Below are 20,994 nucleotides of genomic sequence, written 5' to 3'. Positions count from 1 at the left end.
TAATTTAAATATTCATGATTAAAAGGGCCAGCAGGTTATAATTTTCATTACTAGTTTGTTAAAACAGCTTCTGACCCTTAGAAGTGATAATATTTGTAACTTGTATTCAAGCTGATACTCGGTATCTCTTGTTGCGTATGACTGGAAAAAATAAATTTCTTGAGTTTTTTTTAATTGCAGAAAGTTCTTTAATCTCATTTATAGTGGCAGGCTGACATTTTAAATAAAATATTAACATAAAAGAGCTGCTAACCTTTGCAAACCCCCTCAGATTTCTATAGGGATTAACTACAGGGTAACTGGAATGTTGAGTTTTGATCAAAAGCAGTCATTGTGGTATGGAACTATTCAAAATCTCCTTGTGAAAAAATAAGCAGTGATGAAAGATGATGCTTTATTGTCTGTGACATTGAGCTGTGATTAATACAATTATCAAGAGCTGCTCTTCTTGGGAGGGAACAGGAAGTTGTCAAAATCAATTTTATTTTTACCCTATTTCTTAGAGAAAAGTATTTTTTTACCTATTTCTTGTAGAGCAGTTTTCAATTTTAATGTAATTCTTTTATTTGGGAAACCAGTCTTGAGAGGAACTGTACAATTAAAATCCCTGATGGAGTGGATTTAGTAGAGAACTTGGAGTTTTCTGTCAGCTTCTTTTGTCAAAGTCCAGCAACAAAATTACTGAAATCCTGGTGTAACCAAGTCTATTCAGTGAACACAGTATTTCATTTGGGGTACTTCCCACTAAAGAATATTAAAGTATCAAAGTATGTGGACACTTGGGTGTCACAAGGTAGATAATATTTTGAAGATTTTATGGTAATTCTTTGAACAATTTCTGAAAATTTCTGAATATTGATTTCCTTGATTTATTAAATAATACACTTTTTTTATACATGTTTTTCTTGCATTATTTAGAATTTATAGAAGGAGTCTCCCAGTTCAGTGTCAAAGGAGATAAAGAACAGAAGTTGAGGTGTAAGTATTTTAATTTTTCCTTAACAAAAATTTTTTGATCCTCAAAAAATATACTTGTTAGTTAAGATTGAGAAATCATCAAATCCAGATTCCTGTAAAGAGTGGGAAATCTTGAAGGTAGACTGTAAGATTTTTGCACAGTTTGTAATTTTTTTTGTGTGGAGATTTGCCACACTCTTTTCTGCAGGGAAGGTTGGAGGAGGTTGCCTTTTGATGAACTTTCAGTAACTGAAGTTGCTTCCTGTTTAAAAAAGAAAAAATTAATTTAAGAATAGCTTGGTACAGACTTTTGTGAACTATATGCTTTGCTTTATGGGGCCTAAGAATAATATTCCATTTTTTGCTACTACAGTAGAAAAGCATTAAATTGATGTTTTAGAACTGCATCTCAGGACCCAAACTTTTGGAGTGGAAAAGGGGTAGGTTCAGTCATACATGTAGCTTCCAATAACTAAGACTGAAATGTTTAAAAATAAATCCAGTCTTGATGCCAAATTGTTTGCAGCAAAGTAACCGGGTAGGATTTTGATTCATCTGTTTCCTGGAAGGTTGTAATTTTTTTCTACTTGCAAATGAGTTGCTGCCTGGGTGCTTTACTTGTGGTGGTGGAGATTTTCCTGTTTGATTTTAATGGAATCCTTGTACTGCTGGTGCCTAAAACAATTTCAGTTGATATTTCTGAAGTGAGTATATTGCTCTTTTCTGACCACATTTGTCAGTGAATGTTTTTATATATATATATATATATGTGTTTTTATTTTTTTTTTTATTTCTGCAGTTGCTTTTCGCATTTATGATATGGACAAAGATGGCTATATCTCAAACGGGGAGCTCTTCCAGGTGCTGAAGATGATGGTTGGGAACAATCTCAAAGACACTCAGTTACAGCAAATTGTAGATAAAACCATAATTAATGCAGATAAGGATGGTGATGGAAGAATATCCTTTGAAGAATTCTGTGCTGTAAGTAACTTCTAAAGAAAACTTGTGTCATTTGCAGGGAGAGGAACCCCTCAACTGCTGCTCCTGAAAAAGGGCAGACAGTTGAAAGGTGCATTTTAAGAACTTTGGGGTTTACAGAGCAGAATGCATGAATGTACCACTTGAGACTTGTAATGGTTGATTTTCACCCATGTGGTATATTTATTTAATTATTTGACAGCAAGTTTTAAATTCTTTCTTCAGAAAAAGGAAATGAATCTTGAACATTTGAAAATCGCAACGAGTGTTTAGACATTAATTTGAAATTAATGTTAATGAACATACATCTGGTAACACAGTTTGGGAATTGCTTTTTTCCTACTCTTTGAATTTACAACTTCAGTTCAAACATAACTTTTTCATACTCAGTGTGAGTTCTAAAAAAAGAGGGGGGGGAATCTGCCATCCCCCCAACTATTAAAGCGAAAGGCTTCTATTGTTTGCATGTTTGAGGTCTTTTTAAGTTATTTTTGTGACATCATGTAAAAAACACATAGTCATCTGCAAAGATCTCAGAGTCACAGCCTGCAGAGGCCTGGATTACTGCATTATCTGTTTTCTTGCACTGGGCTATTGTCTTTCAGCCATCCATCAAGTGATGTTGCCTTTTCTTTTGTCCTTTGGCTTCTGCCCAGGCTTCCTGTCTTGTGCTACCGTTAGATTTTCCTCTTCCTTTGAATTTCATCAGTTTTTGTTGACCTGACAAGAGGCTTTTCACTTTTACAATCTCTTATCCTCTTGTTCTTGCATTTTACCTCCTCTGAACCTTGTGCCATCTGTCTGCAAAAATACATTTTCATTTATTGCATTTGGCAGATACCATTTGGCTTTTGAGTTTTGTTCACACATTGTAAGAAGTTCCTCTGACATGGCACCTTTCCTTCTCCCTTTGCATTGCATGGATCACACCCTCGTGAACACTGGTTATTTTTTTCTGGGTGTGTGCAGTTCTGTCAGAAATCCTGCTGCTGTTCCTATGACCCTTTGCTACTCATGGAAGGGTGCACAGTTTTACAGGGAGTTTTAGAAGTCAAGTGAGCATTTTATTTAACATGCAGAAAAACAGTGCACAGTCAGAATATGAGCTGAGGAGGAATGCCAAAATGGTGTCATTTACACTGGTTTTCAGGCCTTTGAGTGTGTAAATTGTGCTAATATTGAACGACCTTGGTTTGTACATAATTCATTTCTGTCCCTCGCAGTACTTGTGAAATGCAAATCAGTGTGGAGAGGCCAGGGAAGTACTGTCATTATGATTGACCTGAATGCATCTATTGAATGTGTTCTTTGTACCTTGCTAACTTTCAATTCTCATGTCTCTGAACCTTATTTTTCTCCCAGGTTGTAGGAGGCCTAGATATCCACAAAAAGATGGTTGTAGACGTGTGACTCTGTAGGGCACCACCCAACACTTTTGCTTTCTTCTCCATCTCTGAAGATCTGCTCCAGACGTCCAGCAATGCTCTCTGTGTATTTAAATGGAAGTATTTTTCTCTGTGAAGCCACATTTTCCAACATGAGCCTCATGAAGCCAACTAAGTGTTATTGAACTTTTATTCTCTCAATAACTCAGTGTAGCACTTTAAAGTCTGAAGGACAGCAAAGATGGAAAGAGCATATCAGTGTGGCGGAGAAAGGGAAGGGGTTGGCTTTTTAATTTATTTTTCTTCATCTTTTATAACAAGGAAATATCTATCTATATATATATATGTGTGTGTGTATTTATATATAGATATATATGTAGCTTTCTATATGTAGTAGCTAGGTGGGCTTTAATTTAATATACTTGATTCAGAAACAAAACTAGAGTACAAAGTGCCAAGCAGAATATTAACAGTTCAATATATGGATATACATCCTTACTTTTATTTCACACAGTTTTATATATATAGTAGAAGAATGTAAAATTTTAACTGGGTGTTAGGTCAACTCTTTTCCTTTCCTGTGACTGTTCAGATGTTTCTATATATTGACTGGCTGACAAAGCATTGCTTCTTATTAAATCACCTTAAGTACTTTTTTTTTTTTTTTGTAACACAGGAGACTAAGTTTATTTATACCTGTTAATATATTACCAGGGACTGTGTCTCTTTGCTAAATAACTTAGTACAGTTCTACTTAATATGAGAATATAGTTTAATGCTACTGCCAAGAACTAGTCCTCGTGTGCATATAGTGACTGCGGAATGCTTTGATGGCCCTTAAGCTCCGTCACCCAGGAATTGGGAGCAGTTACAGCTGTCCTGAAGCCAAGGCACATCTGCTGTTCTGGGTTCAGTTTAGATACAGCTGCTCAAGTTGTTAGATGCATTCATGATTTTCTCTTGTGCTTAGCTTAAATGAAATTAGGATCAACATAACTGTGCAGGATTCCCACCTACTTATTTTATACAGTACTTAGATTATAAAATGTTCTTGCCATTTAAATTCTGTTGTTTCAACCATGATAGTTTCCCCCTTGCATTTAAAAAAATACTACAGGTAGCATAAATAACTGGTAATATTTTATATATATATGTATATAGGATTCATACAGGGGGGAAATCTTGTTAACCTATGCCATAGAGGAGGAAAACTTCACACTATCTAAATTTATACCTCTTGCAGTTCTCCAGTCCTTTGCCTGGAGAATGTTTTTCTTTTCTAGATTTGTCCATATCATAATTTGTAACGGAAGGTAACTTGATATATTTGTGTGATATAAAAGTAGCGAGCCATGTTTTACAACTTTATATCATCCCTTCCCTTTTCTGCAGTGGTACTATTGGCTGGAAGAAAAACATTTGCTAGATTTTTTTAGAACAGTACATCTTTCCTGTATAGTAGTTTTTCTATTAAAAAAAAAATTGTTTTATAACGAGCAGTGGAAAGTGCAGGTTGTCTGAACCTCTTCAATCGAGCACCTGTCTGCCATAGCTGTTCCTTCAACTGAGTGCTGCACATCATGGGCTCTGTCTGTGAGAGAGAAATCCAGGTGCTTGGTGTCCTTGCATGACATGAAGTTTTGCATGTAGATCGATTTGAAATGTTCCTCTTGTTTACATAATTTGCATAATTTAAAAGATAATGTTGCCAAACTTTGGTAAATGTTAATGTTCAAAACAAAAATCTCCACTACATGTAACTTTTTTCTTCCTCTGGATCAGTACGTGGTTTATAATCCCAGCCAGTGGTTGTATCTGTTCCAGTGTCAATTGCCATGTGCTCTGCTTCAAGGGGGAACTAGTCTTTTGTGAATTTTTTGTACATAAGTATTTGTTACAAACATTTTAGCAAATGCTTTCAATTTCTCTTGCTTGTGCATATCTTGGCTGGCATTATAGAAATTAGTGCTAATGTTATTTCCTTAGGGGGACTGGAAGGGGAGGGATGAAGTTTTTTTTAGTTTGTGTGGGGAAAAATGATTTATGTTGAATGTTTAGTTTTTCCTCTGCATGCTACATCATATGTTGTGGGAACTATAAGAACCTTCATACTATATGAATACAAAATAAAATATTTGAACCTTGGCTGGGGTGCTTCAGTACTTACACAACCTTTCCTGTTCACCTTAAAGCAGCTCTGCACACTGATCTAAGGAGAACTTGTTCACAGTTTTTTGTCTACTCTTCCATTATGAAGATTTACTGAAAAACTCTACAGGGTGCACAGTCCACTGAACACTTCCAGGATTTATTTCAGTGTTTCAAGACCACTTACATTTTGGGGTTTTTCAAAGGCACATCGTTCTCTTTGCTAAGTGTCCAAACTGGATAAAAAACTTTGAAATCCTTGTGGTAAGTGGAAGGTGGCTTAAAAAATAAAACAAACCCACCCTAACATCAATGAAATGGAGAACGAAAGGCAGCTCCTTTCTCAGGGAAAGGTCTGAGCCTTGTGCTGGTGACACCAGCCCTCCCTGCAGAGGTATGTCATTCCTGGAAGCTCTGCTGTGCTCTTTGGGGTGCAGGTGCTTGGGCCTTCTGAGTGCTGCCCTCTCTTTTCTGCTGATTTGAGTTGGGATCAATATGCACCTGATTTAGGATAAGCAATAATTTTTTTGTGTTCTTGCCTTACTCTCCCTCATCTTTCAAGCTAATTGAGGTAAATGCAGATGATGAACAGAAGATGTGCTGACCAGGTGTGCACACCTGGAGCTGCTCTCCCCTGTACAGCTTGGACTGCTGAGCACTATATATTTAGGTAACTCAGCAAGTCTTAAATCTGTTGGCAGCTGAAGACTTGAATCAAGTTGGCTGTAGTGATAATCCAATACTGCAAAGTGCTGCTCTGGAAACTTGGACATTGAGTGAAATGCTTACTCAGTTTGCTTGTGTGTTTGATAATCTCATTTCAGTTTTTTTCATTCCCAAGCCTGAACTGAATTATTTTGCAAGACTTGGCAACAAGTCTGGCAGGCAGAATTAGAAGAAAAGGACCCATTTTTAAGTCATACTGGGACTGGCCTCTTCTAATCTCTCCCTCTACTCTTGTGTGCATTTGGTATTTTAAAGAGGAGACACAGGACTTTCCAGTTGTTTGTACTCTGGTACACTGGCAAGTACTAAACCTAGTGGCTCTTGGCTTCACTAGGCTGTCCTTACAGATCATTTTCAGGAGAATTATAAAATTTATATATGTGCAGATTCAGGATGAAGTGCAAATACCTTATTTAGCTCTGTGTCTTACTCTTTCCATGTGATGCATTGTTCCAGCGGCAGCAGAGACTTGGTGGGCAGCCTGCCACTGAACTCTGCATTCCAGTTGACTCTTCCTTTTTCCAGGAGGATACCAAACTGTGATGCGTGGATTTAAACACTTAACTGTGCCGATTCCTTTAGGCTCAAAACATGAAACTCAAAGGCTTTCTGAAGTTCTGACAGCAGCCTCTTAAAACTTTGACGTTCCGAAAATCCGTAATGAAGCGTGTTTTTGTTGGAGGCTGTTCAAGTAAAATCATGTACTCGTGCTTTTGATATGGACACAACCAACTTAAAATACCTTTTAATAATTATACAGAGACATTGTGTATGTTCAAATCACAGCACGTGTCTGAAGGCAGTCAGACTGCAAAAACAGTCCCATTTTTCTTCTGGGCTTCCAAATCCAGCAGAAGAGCTGTGGCTTCTGTAGCTCCATGCCTCTCATGTGCCCTGGAAGCAGAACTCCTGTGTGTCCAGGAACCTGGACTCCCAGCCTCAGTCCTTGGTAGTGCAGCTCAGAACCTCTCGGCTGCTCTGCTGGCCACTGCCCTAATGTTGCCATAAACCTTGGAAGGAGGACTTCCTGCAGAAGAAAGGACAAATCCAGTCAGCAAACGAGATGATCCATGTCACAGAAATGGATGTTTTGCTCTCACATGTGTGCTAAAAGCAGAGAACTAAGCCCAAGGGGGAGAAGGATGGTCAAGGTCAGTCACCCTGACTTACTGCAGGTGCTGTCAGGGTGAGTTGTCCCCTTTGGCTTTCAAGGCCCCTCAGGGAATGCTGCAGCTACATCAAAAGGCAGAACATCTTTCTGCCCCATGGAGAGGGTTTTGGAGCCAGAACAAAGCCCTGGACTCCTCACTTCCCCCCTCCAAAACTTTCTCTTAAGTGCATCAAGCCAACTGCCAGCAAAGTACCTGCTCCAAGTGCAGGTGCGGACAGGCCAGGGAGAAGGTAAGAGCCACAAAGCAGTTTCTCAAAATGCAAGATCTATTTATATGTAGTGGAGAAGATTAGATAAGAGGACTTACCTAAAATTAGATTGCAGATTGCTGTTCGTGCCATTTTAATGTTCTGAAAAGATCCCAAAATATGAATTTTTCTGTAAAAAGCAAAGTAGCCTTAAGTTAATGAAAAAAACCCTCTGTGATTAGAGAGTTAACAGAGAGTTGGAGGTGAGAGATGAATGTGAAATTCTGTATCAGTGGACTAGTTCCTTTTCTACACTTGTAAATAGTAAAAAACCCCAACTGAAGCCCAGAAAATCTACAACGTAAGACCTGTGCTACTCCAAATCCTTTTAAAATAGATTTTACAATCTGGAAATTTAACAGTGTAGCAGCTTCAGGAGGAAAACGTTGCTGGGTTGGCGAGTTCAACTTTGATTATTCGTAAGAAGGAATTCTTACACTGTGGGGAACGACTGAATTCTAAGTGTGCTGGTGACTGTCATTCTCATAACAAAAGGTCAAATAAATACTTGTGTTCATTAAAAACAGCACTTAATTTTTCTTACTACTGCTCTGCAACAGTTCTAAAAAAATCCAAGTTATCTTTGTTCCTGGCAGGGGACACGGATGAGCTGAGGGATTGTGTTTTGACCAGGAGGAAGTGAGTCTGTACTTACTGGTCAGCGAGAACGATGCGTGTCCTGGTTACGTTTTCTATGGTGAATTTGGTTTTTCCACCTTTCCCTGCTATTCTCCCTATTGCTCTTGACAGATGATCTCCTTTTAAAGGTTTGACTGAAACGAGAATAACATACCCAGGGTAACAGCAGTGGTGCATAGCCCTGTAATCCTCCCCTCGGTCAAGTTACTGGAAACAACTCAGGACAAGTAATACAGAAACAGCTTCACTGGTGAATACAGATCCATCCAGATTTTACTTTTGGTGACCAGCAGTGCAAACTGCATCCAGTGCTACCTGACTGTGAGGTCTCTGGCATCCAAGAGAAATTCTCCTGCAGAACAGCAGTGGAAGGCATTCCATTGCACCTCAGATTGAGGAAACAGAGCCAAAGCACACCCAGTTAACAGTGGCAGAAATGAAGTAGATAGGATTCAGATTCTGCTCTACAGAGAACTCCAAGGAACTCTGGTAATACATGACATAATAGATGTTTCTGGTTTTCCTGATCTGTGAGGGCAAGTGACACAAGTAGAGCAGGGGCAAAGAAAGAACAGATACTTGCAAGAGGCACACACAGCTGGAATACTGCAGCAGCAACTACTCACCATCTGTAACTTCAAATGACTCTAGAAAAAGATCATCTAATCTGATGAGAGCAAGAGCGTCCTAAAAGAGCAAGAGATTTGTTATTAGCACGAGTGCTTCACTACCAGAGAGTTTAAAGCAGATGTTCTTTTTTTACATATGAACAAATGACATCAGTTGTATTTCTCCAGTTCATCTATCAAATAATAGCTAAAGTTAAATCCACTGCTTTTTCAACAGCCACGTAAGTATTTCTGTCTAGATAACCCCACCCATGCTTGGATGCCCCTGCATTCACCCCAACCTCACCTGTGCTACTGAAGCCAGTACAGGTCTGGGACAAGGAGCAGCCCCTACAACACTGCAAAAACTGGGTTTCTTTTCTCTAAGTAAAGTCTGAGTTTTGCACAGACTGCAGGTTATTGGCTTGGATTAAGAAAAAATGAACAGTCTTGATCTGTGCAGAGCACCTCAGAGCCAGATTATGGCACTGTGCTGTCTTACACAAGCTAAATATGTCCTCTGTTTCATAATTTTAATTATGTGTTGTTACAAGGTTACTTTTTTATCCTGCATTACCTTAAGAAACTCGATGTCCACTCCAGTCACAATTTCAAACAAATTTATTTCTAGAAAACCACCCAAGGATTTTTTTTCTTTCTGTAATTTGCAGAGGTCAAAGACATCATGGTAGCAAAGTGGAGCAATCTCGCAACCAAGCTGTTGGGAGACTCACCTCTACTTGAAACCCAAGTATAAATGCTTTCACAAAATCAGCTGCTTTTGTCAGGGCACTGAGATCCTTTGTCTCTTGACAAGTCTGCAAGACAAGAAGTTGTGTGTGCAAATTAAGACCAGACAAGCTAGAATCAGGACTTGAAAAATCTGAGGGATACAGACTAATCATAAAAAAACCCCTACATGCAGATAATTCAATTAATTCAATTCAGTTAATTGTGTTTTACTGAAAGACACAAGTAATATGCTTTGTGTTTTTTTATCATGTTCACCCACAACAAGATGAATGTATCAACTACCCCAGCCTGTGCTTGGAGGGGAGAGAACAGAGAAGGTGCTGAAAATTCCCCCGCTCCACTGAGAACCCTTTTTATTGAGAAAACCCAAACCTACATGAACTAAACCGCAACAGAGAACTGCAGAAAAAAAGAGAAGGATGATAATGGCAGGAGAGTTATTCTAATGATAATATTCTAAAGATGCCTTAGCAGGTAAATGAAACACATTTCAAAGTTTTAAATCGTCATGGTGGATATGGGCAAAACGAAATCTGCTTGATCAAGAACAAAATTAGTCTTGCTTCTCGCCAGACATCTTTTTGTTTAAAATCCCAGGTTTTGCTTCTGCACAGTTATTGAGTGGAACTGCAGGAGTTCTGCTTCTCCCTCCCTTTTCCTTTAAGTTATTTCTTGGAAGTTTAAGTAAGGTATAGTTCTGTCATCTTTCCTCTAGTGGTAAGATTTCAAGATTAGGAAGCAAAATTCCTGTTGGTGTCTGTACTTTCAGTATTGAAAGATCTTGTATGTTGACATGGTTAATTCAGTGAGTCTTATGTCAAAGCTTTGGATCTACACTTAAAAACTGCTAATTTGAATATTCCTGAGAAAGAGTAAGAAAAAAAGAATGAGCATCTACAACATTTGCAGGTCTGTGTTGGTATCTGTGCCCTAAAGTATTCCAGTGCAATCCCTTAAAGAAAAATTATAAGCAATCAAATACTATGGGCTCTTTTTGTCTGCCACAAACAAAGGCATTAGAAGATTTGGTGCCCCCCTCAAAAGAGGGGGGCAAAATTGACAGGTAAGCATTAAGTAGTCTTAAATAGCTGGAAAACATTTCATTCTAAAATCCTATCTAACACATAGATTAAAACTTTTCCTTAATGCTACAGTAGATAATTTTCTCCTATAAAAAACTGAACACCCCTCCAGTTTATACTGGCCCCTTCTGGAACAGATTTACACTTTTGGATTTTACTTGCATTAACTACTTGTTCTGAACAACAACTGCCAGATTTCATCCCCTGTGAGGGTCTTCTGGGTAGGTGAAACCACACAGTTTCCATTTTTCCAAGCATTATCTGGCATCAGGGACACTTCTCTAGTCTTTCATCTGTGGAACAAGAAGGAATGATCTTGAACATGAGAGGCCCCGCCTTTCAGGAGTCAGAATCACAGAATGTTAAGGGATTGGAATGGATCTTAAAAATCACCTCGTTCCAACCCCCTTGCCATAGGCAGGGACACCTCCCGCTATACCAGGTTGCTCAGTGCCCCATCCAACCTGTATTTGAACACTTCCAGGGATGGGGCATCCACAACAACCCTGGGCGACCTATTCCAGTGTTTCCCCACTCCCAGAGTAAAAAGTTTCTTCCTGATATCTAACCTAAATTTCTCCAGTTTGTACTTCCCTGTAGGCCCCTCCAGATGCGGTGAGGGTGCTATGAGATCTCTGCACAACCTTCTCTTCTACTTAGCGGGGAAGGCAGGAGGAAGGGGGCTCCCTTTACCCTGATCTCGACGTTCCTCGTTTTCAGGTTGAACCTGATCTGAAGCTGCAGATGCTCCACGATGGGCGTGAATATCTTCATCCAGTTCTCCTTGAGCGGCGTGTACCTGTTGGCGGGCACGGGGATCTTCCTCAGCTCGCCCTTCCCGACCTTCCGGGGGCGGGGGGGGAAGAGAGAAAGAGAAAGAGAAAGAGAAAGAGAGAGAGAGAGAGAGACAGACAGACAGACAGACAGACAGATAGACAGAATTAGGCGGAGGAGGCGGGGGCACCCCGAGAACCGGCGTTCCCCCGTCGCCCCGCGTACCCCGAGCGCCTCGGCGGGCACAGGAGGGAAGGCGGGCCGCTTGCTGGGCCGCGGCCCCGCCGTGTCCATGGGAGCCCCCGCCGCGTCCACGGGAGCCCCCGCCGGCTCCTCGCCGCCCGCCCGCCGCTTCCTCCGCCTCCGCCGGGACACGACGCTGGTGAAGCCGCCGGCCGGGGCCGCCGCCTCGGTCTCCATGTCCGCCCGCGATCCCACCACGTGGTGCCGCCGCCGCCGGAAGGGGCCGGCGGGCGCTGCCCCCGCATCCGCCGGGGAGCGGCCGCGGAGGGGAGGGATGTCCGCGGCGCCGGCGCTGGAGCGGCCGCAGGTGGTGTCGCACGCCCAGCAGGCGCTGAGCTACACCGTGTTCGATTGCAAGTGGGTGCCCCGCAGCGCCCGCCTGCTGTGCCTGGGCAGCGCCGCCCGCGGCACCGGCCTCGTCCAGCTGTACGAGCTGCGAGGGGCCCGCCTGGAGCTGCTGCGGGAGGTGAGCGCGGGACACCCCCCGGGAACGGCTTGTCCTGGGCCAGGGGACGAATCCCGAGGCTGGTTTGCCTGTTAAACGTGCTGATCCCGCGATGTCCTGTCTCTCCTGTCGCTAAGGAGTGACCTTATCGCTCTCTACGAGTCCCTGACAGGAGGTTGTAGCCGGTGGGGTTCCGGCTCTTTTCCCAGGCAACCAGCGACGGGACGAGAGGACAGAGGCTTAAGCTGGGCCAGGGGAGGTTTAGGTTGGACATTAGGGGGAATTTTTTCACAGAACGGGTGATTGGACATTGGAATGGGCTGCCCTGCCCAGGGAGGTGGTGGAGTCGCCGTCCCTGGAGGTGGTTAAGGAAAGACTGGATGTGGCACTCGGTGCCAGGGTCTGGTTGACATGGGGGTGTTCAGTCATAGGTTGGACTCGATGATCTTGGGTTGCATTATAGGTTACAGGGCTGTGTTTGGGGTGTGTCGGGTATTTTTGGTTGTGTTTTCCCCTCAAACTGACCTTCGAGCATTGGCTCATTCTCAGGGGTAGCAGCACCTCAGGCACATAAGGCCCCACCAGGCCACAAGCAAACAAATTGTTGTTCTTCAGGACCAGTAAACTGGACTCTCTGCTTTCCTGTGCACAAGGAAATAAACTCAAAATGTAGTTTACCTTTGATAGCATTTTGATAGTATTTTGCACCAAATATCCCATGTGTGTTTCACTGACACCTACCCCTATGGACTCCCGAGAGCTGCGTCATCCGTGGGTTTGTGTTGCCTTTTCCATGTGCTGACACAGACATTTCCTTCCTTTAAAAGATTGAAAAGCCCAAACCTATAAAATGTGGAACTTTTGGAGCTACGTCTCTGCAGCAAAGATACTTAGCTACAGGAGATTTCGATGGAAACCTTAACATATGGTAAGCGTGGATGTTCTCTGGAAGCTTTTTCACTTGGTGTTTTGTTTGTCTGTCTGAATGGAGGTTTCTGTGCCTGGCTTTTGTGTGAGATGCTCTCCCTGCTGCCTGTGGTTGGGACCCAGTGTAAGCTTCACTGGCTACTGTTTTTGGACCGTGCCTGTTTTCTAAAAACAACGTGAATTCTGCAAAGTGTTTAATTCAGTGCTGCTTCTCTCCCATCTTTTGTGTGCAGCTACAAAAACCTGTTAAAATTCTGTGAGGTCCTCCTCTGAAAAGAGGCTTTTGAGTGGATATACAAATACAAACAACAGGTTGTGTTCAAGCTAAATTTGATTTCTAGATTAAATATATATTTTTAATCTTGAAGTATTGAATGTTTTTTCAGGCCCTTGAATGATTTGTGTAATTAATTTTTAGGTAAATTGATTATCAAATAAAGCAATAGTGTCAAAAGGGGATTATTTTATTATCATTATTATTATTATTATATTTCCCTTGTCATGGAATTATCAATTCTTGTTGGAATAGCAAGAATGACATGGAGTAGTCACTAGTGGAAATGTAAAATAAAATTCTGAAGGATTCTCAAAGAATGAGAATCAGTGGGAAAGAACCATGAAAACCATGTCTGGATACAATATTCACCTGAAGTTGAAGACCAATAGTCAGAGCTAGGTGGGGATCAGTGAATCAGGTTGTTTTATAGCCTTACTGAAAGTAGAGCTAATTGGAGTATTTTGATCTGTAGTGTGATTCATTTTCAATCCAGCATAAAAACTGAGTCTGAAGGGTTGCTCTGGTGAATCCCTCAACTGCCTTTACAAACAGGGAAGTCCAGAACTGAGCAAAACTTTTCAGACCAGTCCAAAACAGTAGCCAAAGAAGGAATAAACAAAGACACGTGGTTCTTAATGGTGATATCCATATTTTCTTCTCACTGTTAGTCTGAGCTTGTATGATTTATGCTCAAGTTTCCTCTCATTTTTATACAAATCCTGAGTGTCAAGGAAAATGCCATATTATCTGTTCTTTTTCTTTCTTGCCTAGGAATTTAGAAGCTCCTGAAATACCAGTGTATTCTGTGAAAGGTCATAAGGAAATCATAAACAGTATAGATGGTGTAGGTGGCTTAGGAATTGGGGAAGGTGCACCAGAAATTGTGACTGGCAGTCGAGATGGTGAGTTAGTGAACTCTGCAAGTCTTCTCAGTTCCTCTGAGCCTGTGAGCTCTGATGGCAGGGCACAGTCTGCCATCTGAACTAGTTACAACCTGTTGCAACTAGTTCTTCATACACTGTCTTTTGAATCTTCCTTGGGACAAATTTTCTCTCTTTTAGAAGCTGTAGACAAGCACAATACACTATTGTCACTGAGGTTGGGGCAGAAGGAATACAAAGCAGAACAAATGCAAAATATCAGCTAGAGAAAATACATCCTTAAGAAATGCTTTCACTTTATTTCTGTTTGGTTTTGTGGTTCTTTCTTGTATCCACTAAACACAGTCAGGCTTTCTGGAATTGAAAGGGTTTTTGAATGATCAGGCTGAAAAGCAAAGGGCTTTCCAGGGAAAATGAACACAGTGTGACAGTGTATCCCTAACACAAAATCCATTGTCCTTCTTTACCAGGAACTGTGAAGGTGTGGGACCCGAGGCAGAAAGACACTCCTGTGGCTAATATGGAACCTGTACAGGGGGAGAGCAAAAGAGACTGCTGGACAGTGGCATTTGGTAATTGGTCAGATTATGATCGTTCCTCTCTCTAATGTGACTGGGCTTTGATGATTATCAATGTATTTCAGGATGTTATGGAATAGTTTATTTTGTGTAGATGCATAAGTAGCAGAGTTTGCTTTTCAACATTGCCAAATTTCTATGGGTTTTATGTTGGGTTTTTTCCAAAATAAGCTGGTTTTGTGGCAGTTTGGTTTTGGAATCATTCTCTAATCACCTTTGGTCACCATTTGCGGTTGGACTCGATCATCTTGAAGGTCTTTTCCAACCTAAATGTTTCATTGATTCTGTGGTTTCACAGATAAGCTGTGCAAGCTTTATTTTTAAGCCTAGGAATGTAAAAATAGTATATCGAGCTGTGTTTTCCTGAAGGAGCGTAAATGTTGCCATGCACGGGAAACACATCACTGTTGTAGTGTAGTTCCAACTACCAAACATTAAGGCATTAGGTTATGAGAAGATCCTTGAAGCTTAAGAGCTAATTAAAGAAAACAGCAATGCCTGATGTGAACTCTGCATTTTTTCCTTTGGGCAGAACAAGCTCCTTGTGTCTTACACAGGATTTTTCTATACCCTCAGCTTTGAAAACCATCCAGTTCCTGAAATCTTAATATCCCAATAGCCATTTTTTAAGTTGTTTATTTATTTTGCATAAATGTAAGTTGAAATTGCAGGCTTGGTACTTCTGAAGTTTATTAGGCTAAAGAGGGTTTGTGCTGTCTGATTAATTCTTTCTCTGTGTCCAGGCAATGCTTACAACCAAGAGGAACGTGTTGTATGTGCTGGATACGACAACGGGGACATTAAATTGTTTGATTTAAAATCCATGTCACTGCGGTGGGAGACCAACATTAAGAATGGGGTAAGGAAACCATAAAAGTGTTTTTTCATTCCATCTTCTATGCGTGAAACTTACCCAGAAGATGTTTCTGCTGAGATTGCACCAAGAAGTAATTTTCATTAAGTTAAAAAAAATTGTACACCTCAAATTCTTGGTCAGGACAGGATGGGGTATTTTTTCAGTGGATTCATGTGTTCAGATGGATTTGTTATTTTCAAATTGGTGGGCATGTCGTTGTAGGAGTAACGAATTATTAGAGTATATTAACAAATAACAAAACACCAATTTTTTTTTAGCAATGGCTAAATTTGAAGAGTGAACCTATCTTTTTTATATTGCCAGGTTTGCAGTGTGGAGTTTGACAGAAAAGACATAAATATGAACAAGCTGGTGGCCACATCGCTTGAGGGAAAATTCCATGTTTTTGATATGAGAACTCAGCATCCAACCAAAGGTTTTGCTTCTGTTTCAGAGAAGGTATGGGGAGACAGAGGATTTCTTAATAAGAAACAAACTTCCTGAACATATGCTGTCAAAGTACTTCAGGTGTAGTACAGATGGGTAATAAATGCCCAGATTACTTTATAAAACAGTTTTGGGTTTTTTTTTTTGTAGTAGTTAGTGAACAAAGTCTGATGATAATTAGAGAAAAGGCACATTTTTTGGTGAAGTTTTTTTTTTTTATATAGAAAAAGCTGAGTTTCAACATAATATCTTTAATCATCTGTGCCATCACTCAAAGTAGATAAGTTGTTGGAAGTGCTTTGATTCTGAATCACAGAATGTTTTTACTGAATTAGTGTTTGTAATAATTAAAATGTGAAAATGGAATTTGTCCTTCATTTAGTGTATTTAAGCTTTTCCTTGTGGATTTTTACAGACAGATGGGTGTTAAATCAGAGCACGTGTGCTGGGGTTTTTCCTAAGTGATTTCTGTTGCTGCATGATCTTGCTGAGCCTTGGATGAGGTTTAAATTGGAATTGTAGACTGTTTGTTGTGTTTGCACAGTGTTTGCAGTGCATTCCCTTCCAGTAATGATTTTAAGAGATGTCAGACAGTTAAATCAACCATCCACCATGAGAAGGCTGGGCTCTCTTTATAAAAAAGTGGTCTCTGTTTTAAGATTCTGTACCTTTTCCTGTGAAGTTCGTCACTAAATTACTTCTGTACACTGCTAATTTTAATAATTTTTTTTTTTTTTATTAGGCACAAAAATCTACCATATGGCAGGTCAGGCACCTGCCACAGAACAGAGATATATTTATGACAAGTGGAGGATCTGGGAGCCTTCATCTCTGGAAATAGTAAGTGATCATTTCTCCAGCTGGGAATAAGAAACCAACCACTTAATGTTTTAAGAAGGAATCTTTCTGAAAATGATGAGTGGGGTCCTGCTTCCAACCTTAGAATATCTAGTTAAAATTATTGCTTAAAAATGCAGTAGAAAGGGTGATTTCAGTGTCAGAACTTGATCTGGAATCTTAAATTAATCCCTAAGAGAATGTGACAGCACAGATAAATTTTGCCCTTGTCAGTAGTCTTAACATAATGAAAATCTAATTATATCCTTGGTTAACAAGGTGACAAATGGAAGAAAATGGGCTTCTTAAAATTCACATACAGTAGCAGTTATGGCTGAAAAGAATATTGAAAGCCTGGACTTTTAATGATTCTTATGTTTACATCTTCTTACTTTACATGGAAAAATAATTTCATCATACTAAACACAGTGAAGGAGGTGGGTTAAGTTTCAGAGTGATAGTTGAAGTGAACTTTTCCTGCCTGTGGCAAAAGCCAAATGGTTAAAAAATGAAGGGCTATTGGAGAGAGGTGTCAGGATTAAAAACTTCCTGCTCCCTTTTTTTTCTTTCATGAAATACCCAGTAAATATGCAGTGTGGGTATAGCTGGATATAGTGATTATTCATTATTTATAATGACAGACATTTATTTGCCTTATCTGTAGAACAGGAAATAAGGAGGATAATGGTGTGTTTGTGTCAGTAAATTCTAAGCACATGTGTCTGTTTTTGTTTTCCTTTTCCCATTGCCAGTGAGTACCCGGCTCAGCGCTCCAAGAAGGATTCGGAAGGAGCCGAGATGGGGGTGGCAGGGTCTGTCAGTCTCTTGCAGAACGTGACTCTGTCAACACAGCCCATCTCCAGCCTGGACTGGAGCCCTGACAAAAAGGGACTGTGTGTTTGTGGGGCCTTTGACCAAACTGTGAGGGTGCTGATAGTTACAAAGCTTAACAAAATTTGACAGCAAAACTACAGTTTCTGACAAGAAAGCAGCAGTGTTTGCAGGCTGTAAATATGGGATGGGGAGCCCTTCTGTTTCTAATTTAATTTCTCCCTTAATAAAACTGGATTAAAGAAATAGAAACCAGATCTTTCTATTGAAAGTTCAGATATGTGCAGTTAAGAGTTGTTTGACTGATTGTGCTGTGATGACTTGAAGTTGCCTGGGCACAAAACTTTTACCTTCTAGAAATGTGAATTTACACTAAAAGTAAAATGTGCCTTTGTGTTAATGCCACTCTGTAATTTCAGAGTTCACTTTAGTTTGTGTTCAGTTTATCCATAGTGCAAATCTCTTCACTCTTGTTAAACGGTTTGGCTTTTTTATATATAGTATTGCCCATGTGCATTCATGCAATGGGAACTACTGTATAGTCCCTCAGAGAAACTCTTTGTGTTATTGGATTTATTAATTAGAATGTTTGTTAAAGTGACTTAGGGTTCTTTAATACACTAGAGAAATTACAACAAATGCTGAAATTAAACTCGTGTTTAATGGAGTAAGGTTTTTATTGAAGTTCATACAGGAATTAAACTATTGAGGAAAATGCACTGTTTTATTATTTTAGTTGGGTTTCATAATAAGTTTTTATGTTCTGTTGTTTTTTACCTCTGTTTGCAACTTGGTATTCTACAAATAAAGTTATACGGAGTGTTGTCTTAATATGAACAAAGTATATTATTCAAACATACAGAGATTTAGAGAAGGAATGTATTTGCATTTGTATTTACCTCCATGAAAAAATTTAAAAAGGCAGCAAAAGTACTGTCTTTTTAATTTTTATGGATTCAGTATTTCTTCAAAACCCAGTTTTGGGGTTTTTGGTTTTTGTTTATTATTTACTGTAGTTTTATTGTTACTGTAGTTATAACTCCTGTTACTTCTCTGCAATGTGTTTCTTTTCTGATTTTACCAGTGTCTGCTGTTGCCAGTTCTTTTTATCAGGCACAGCCAGTTACTGTCCTCTATTTGTGGATGTAGGGTGTGAGCTTTCTTAATTTCAGCAAATTTTATTTGTCACTTCTTGGTCTGGCACTAGCTTTCAGCTGACTGGTAGGTGCATATGCAAGTTTCAGATAAAAGTATTTATTTCTGAAACCAGGTTGTGATGGAAAAATGTTGGCTTTGTCCTGGTTAACAACAGAAAAGGCCCTGTGTGGCCATTTGCAGAGAAGCTGTTTCCTCAGGTTTGGTATCTGACAAATTCTGCCTGTCTCTGCAGTTTGCTGAGGACTGATGAGTTCTCTAGTGCAGCAAGTCCTGTGCTAGAGGGTGAGGCAGGTCTGAAAGGTCTGAATGTGCCAGTGGATCCAAACTGGGCCTTGCTGCGCTTCTGTGCTACTGCTGCAAGCTTTCTTACAGTAAGAAATTGCAGCTTTCCAAAAAACCTAGAAATGTTTCCCTTCCAAATAACAGCTTGTGTCACAAAAATGATGCTTGCTAAATCACAATTTAAAAGGGAAACGGGATGCAAATTTCCCTGTGTATCGCCAGTCAGCTCTGTTGTGGAGAGCATGAGGTGACAAGCTTTGGACAGAGAGACTTCAGATGTTTTCTCTCATCTCAGATTGCAGCTAAATACAAGTGTGGTAAAGTTGTCCTTACTAACTCCTGGCTATCTTAGTTGATTAAACCAACCGAGGAAAAAGAGGCACCTGTCGGTAGAAAAGGTTCACAACCTTAAACCTTAAACCTTGTGGAACAGAGAAATCCTTCATGCCTGTGTAGCAGACGGTGGGCAGGAGGAAAATTGTAGTACACCATAAACCCAGTGTGTCTGTGGAAGTCCATGGTTGTAGCAGGTCACTCTGCTCCAGCTTGCCTTCCAGTTTAGATTTTTATATCTCGGATTTAGCAAGGGCCAGCAAGGATGAAAACACAGGGAATATAGGCTAAATATTTAGTGGAAGACAGAGATTTATGAGATCCAGCTGTCTTCCCTAAGACTTGATGGTTTGCTTTCAAGTGTCATATTTAGTATGTGATTTTTTTTTTCCTTCCCTGACCCAAGTAATCCCATCTGCTTTTGTGCATAGTGTAATGCTGAGAGCATATTCTGAAATTATTTTAAATGTTGTCCCTCTTAGGGTGCATCCCAGCAGGAGGGAATGGGGGGAACCATTGCTCTGCAATGCAATCTGGTGTGGAGTTCAAAGAATCAATTCAAGTGCTTTGAGTCTAAAATGCACTGTTCAAAGACGACCTCCATGAGCTTTGTGCTGTAAATAAAATATACTCACTGAAAGGTGGGCTAGGCAGTGGAAATCAGTAGAAATATGGTTTCTCTCTTTAATAGTAACAGAATCAAGCACAGAGTAAGGGATGAAAAAGCTCTCAGTGTAGGTACCTCTGAGGGAAAACAAAGACCTCTTGAGTTCAGGACTGGGCTCTTGGTGCTATTTTTATGTACTTGTCCTGCAGCAAAAATATCCCTTCCTTATACACACAACACCAGGGAGATCTAGTGAGCCTACGTGATGGGGATACAAATCAGAGTAAGAACTAATAAACAGCATTTCTTAAAGCTCTGTGGGCCTCAGAAAGATGAAATGCGTGTTACCTCTGTGTACTTAATTTTGGGATTCATTTTGTTTCTTGTTTCGAAAATGAAGGAACATTTCCCTCGTGAGTAGCTGATTTCATGAAAATACCTGACAGTTTGCGTGGCAAGAGCTTGCAAAAAGCCAAGAGAGCTGGGGGGGAAGCACAGATGGAAGGTAGTGCTGTCCTTGTTCATTAAAGGTAAGTGGCTGTATCTCTGTATCCCTGTACCTAGAGAATGAGAGACAGTCAGTGACTGGAGAGAAGAGCTGTTGCTAGTGCCTGTACTGTGCCTTATCTCCTCAGCAGATTGGATTTCTGCTTCTTGCAGGCTAAACAAGAAAGTTAAGCAGACCAAAAGCTGCCTGTGGCAGCCTTGCCTGCTCTATTTATAGTCCTTCCCCCTCTTGCTGAAGACTGGCACCTTGCCTCTGCAGCCTGGAGGCTGAAGAGCTGAAGTGTGTTCTAAATAAAATCATAATGCATCAGAG

At 40.4% G+C, this 20,994-nt stretch overlaps 3 protein-coding genes across 4 annotated transcripts in view; 2 read left to right on the top strand and 1 right to left on the bottom strand.

Moving 5' to 3' along the window:
* The window catches only part of PPP3R1 (protein phosphatase 3 regulatory subunit B, alpha), a 39,061-nt gene extending 33,593 nt beyond the window's left edge, over nucleotides 1-5,468 (top strand). For both annotated transcript variants that reach the window (XM_017818817.1, XM_017818819.1), the window contains 3 exons: nucleotides 919-978; nucleotides 1,757-1,941; nucleotides 3,301-5,468. In XM_017818817.1, coding sequence (XP_017674306.1) covers nucleotides 919-978; nucleotides 1,757-1,941; nucleotides 3,301-3,348 — 293 coding nt within the window. In that variant the 3' untranslated portion in view covers nucleotides 3,349-5,468. The remainder of the gene's footprint in view (nucleotides 1-918; nucleotides 979-1,756; nucleotides 1,942-3,300) is intronic.
* A 1,446-nt stretch (nucleotides 5,469-6,914) lies between these two features.
* Nucleotides 6,915-11,922, bottom strand: PNO1 (partner of NOB1 homolog). Its single transcript, XM_017818816.1, has 7 exons — nucleotides 11,698-11,922; nucleotides 11,392-11,541; nucleotides 9,598-9,681; nucleotides 8,882-8,942; nucleotides 8,272-8,389; nucleotides 7,676-7,746; nucleotides 6,915-7,224 (listed from the first exon to the last, which is right to left on the bottom strand). Exons 1-7 carry the CDS (start codon nucleotides 11,890-11,892, stop codon nucleotides 7,157-7,159), a joined length of 747 nt encoding a protein of 248 aa, XP_017674305.1. The 5' UTR covers nucleotides 11,893-11,922; the 3' UTR covers nucleotides 6,915-7,156.
* Nucleotides 11,923-11,954: 32 nt separating this feature from the next.
* Nucleotides 11,955-18,625, top strand: WDR92 (WD repeat domain 92). Its single transcript, XM_017818811.1, has 8 exons — nucleotides 11,955-12,181; nucleotides 12,988-13,088; nucleotides 14,136-14,266; nucleotides 14,716-14,817; nucleotides 15,567-15,682; nucleotides 16,004-16,138; nucleotides 16,869-16,966; nucleotides 17,716-18,625. The coding sequence occupies exons 1-8, from the start codon at nucleotides 11,990-11,992 to the stop codon at nucleotides 17,921-17,923; spliced, it is 1,083 nt and encodes a 360-aa protein (XP_017674300.1). The 5' UTR covers nucleotides 11,955-11,989; the 3' UTR covers nucleotides 17,924-18,625.
* Nucleotides 18,626-20,994: the final 2,369 nt, after the last annotated feature.

The sequence above is a fragment of the Lepidothrix coronata genome, unplaced genomic scaffold (assembly GCF_001604755.1).
Source record: "Lepidothrix coronata isolate B3197 unplaced genomic scaffold, Lepidothrix_coronata-1.0 Scaffold71, whole genome shotgun sequence".
Taxonomy (NCBI): Eukaryota; Metazoa; Chordata; class Aves; order Passeriformes; family Pipridae; genus Lepidothrix; species Lepidothrix coronata.
The sequence above is the reverse complement of the archived record's forward strand: the minus strand, read 5'-3'. Positions and strand labels throughout refer to the sequence as shown.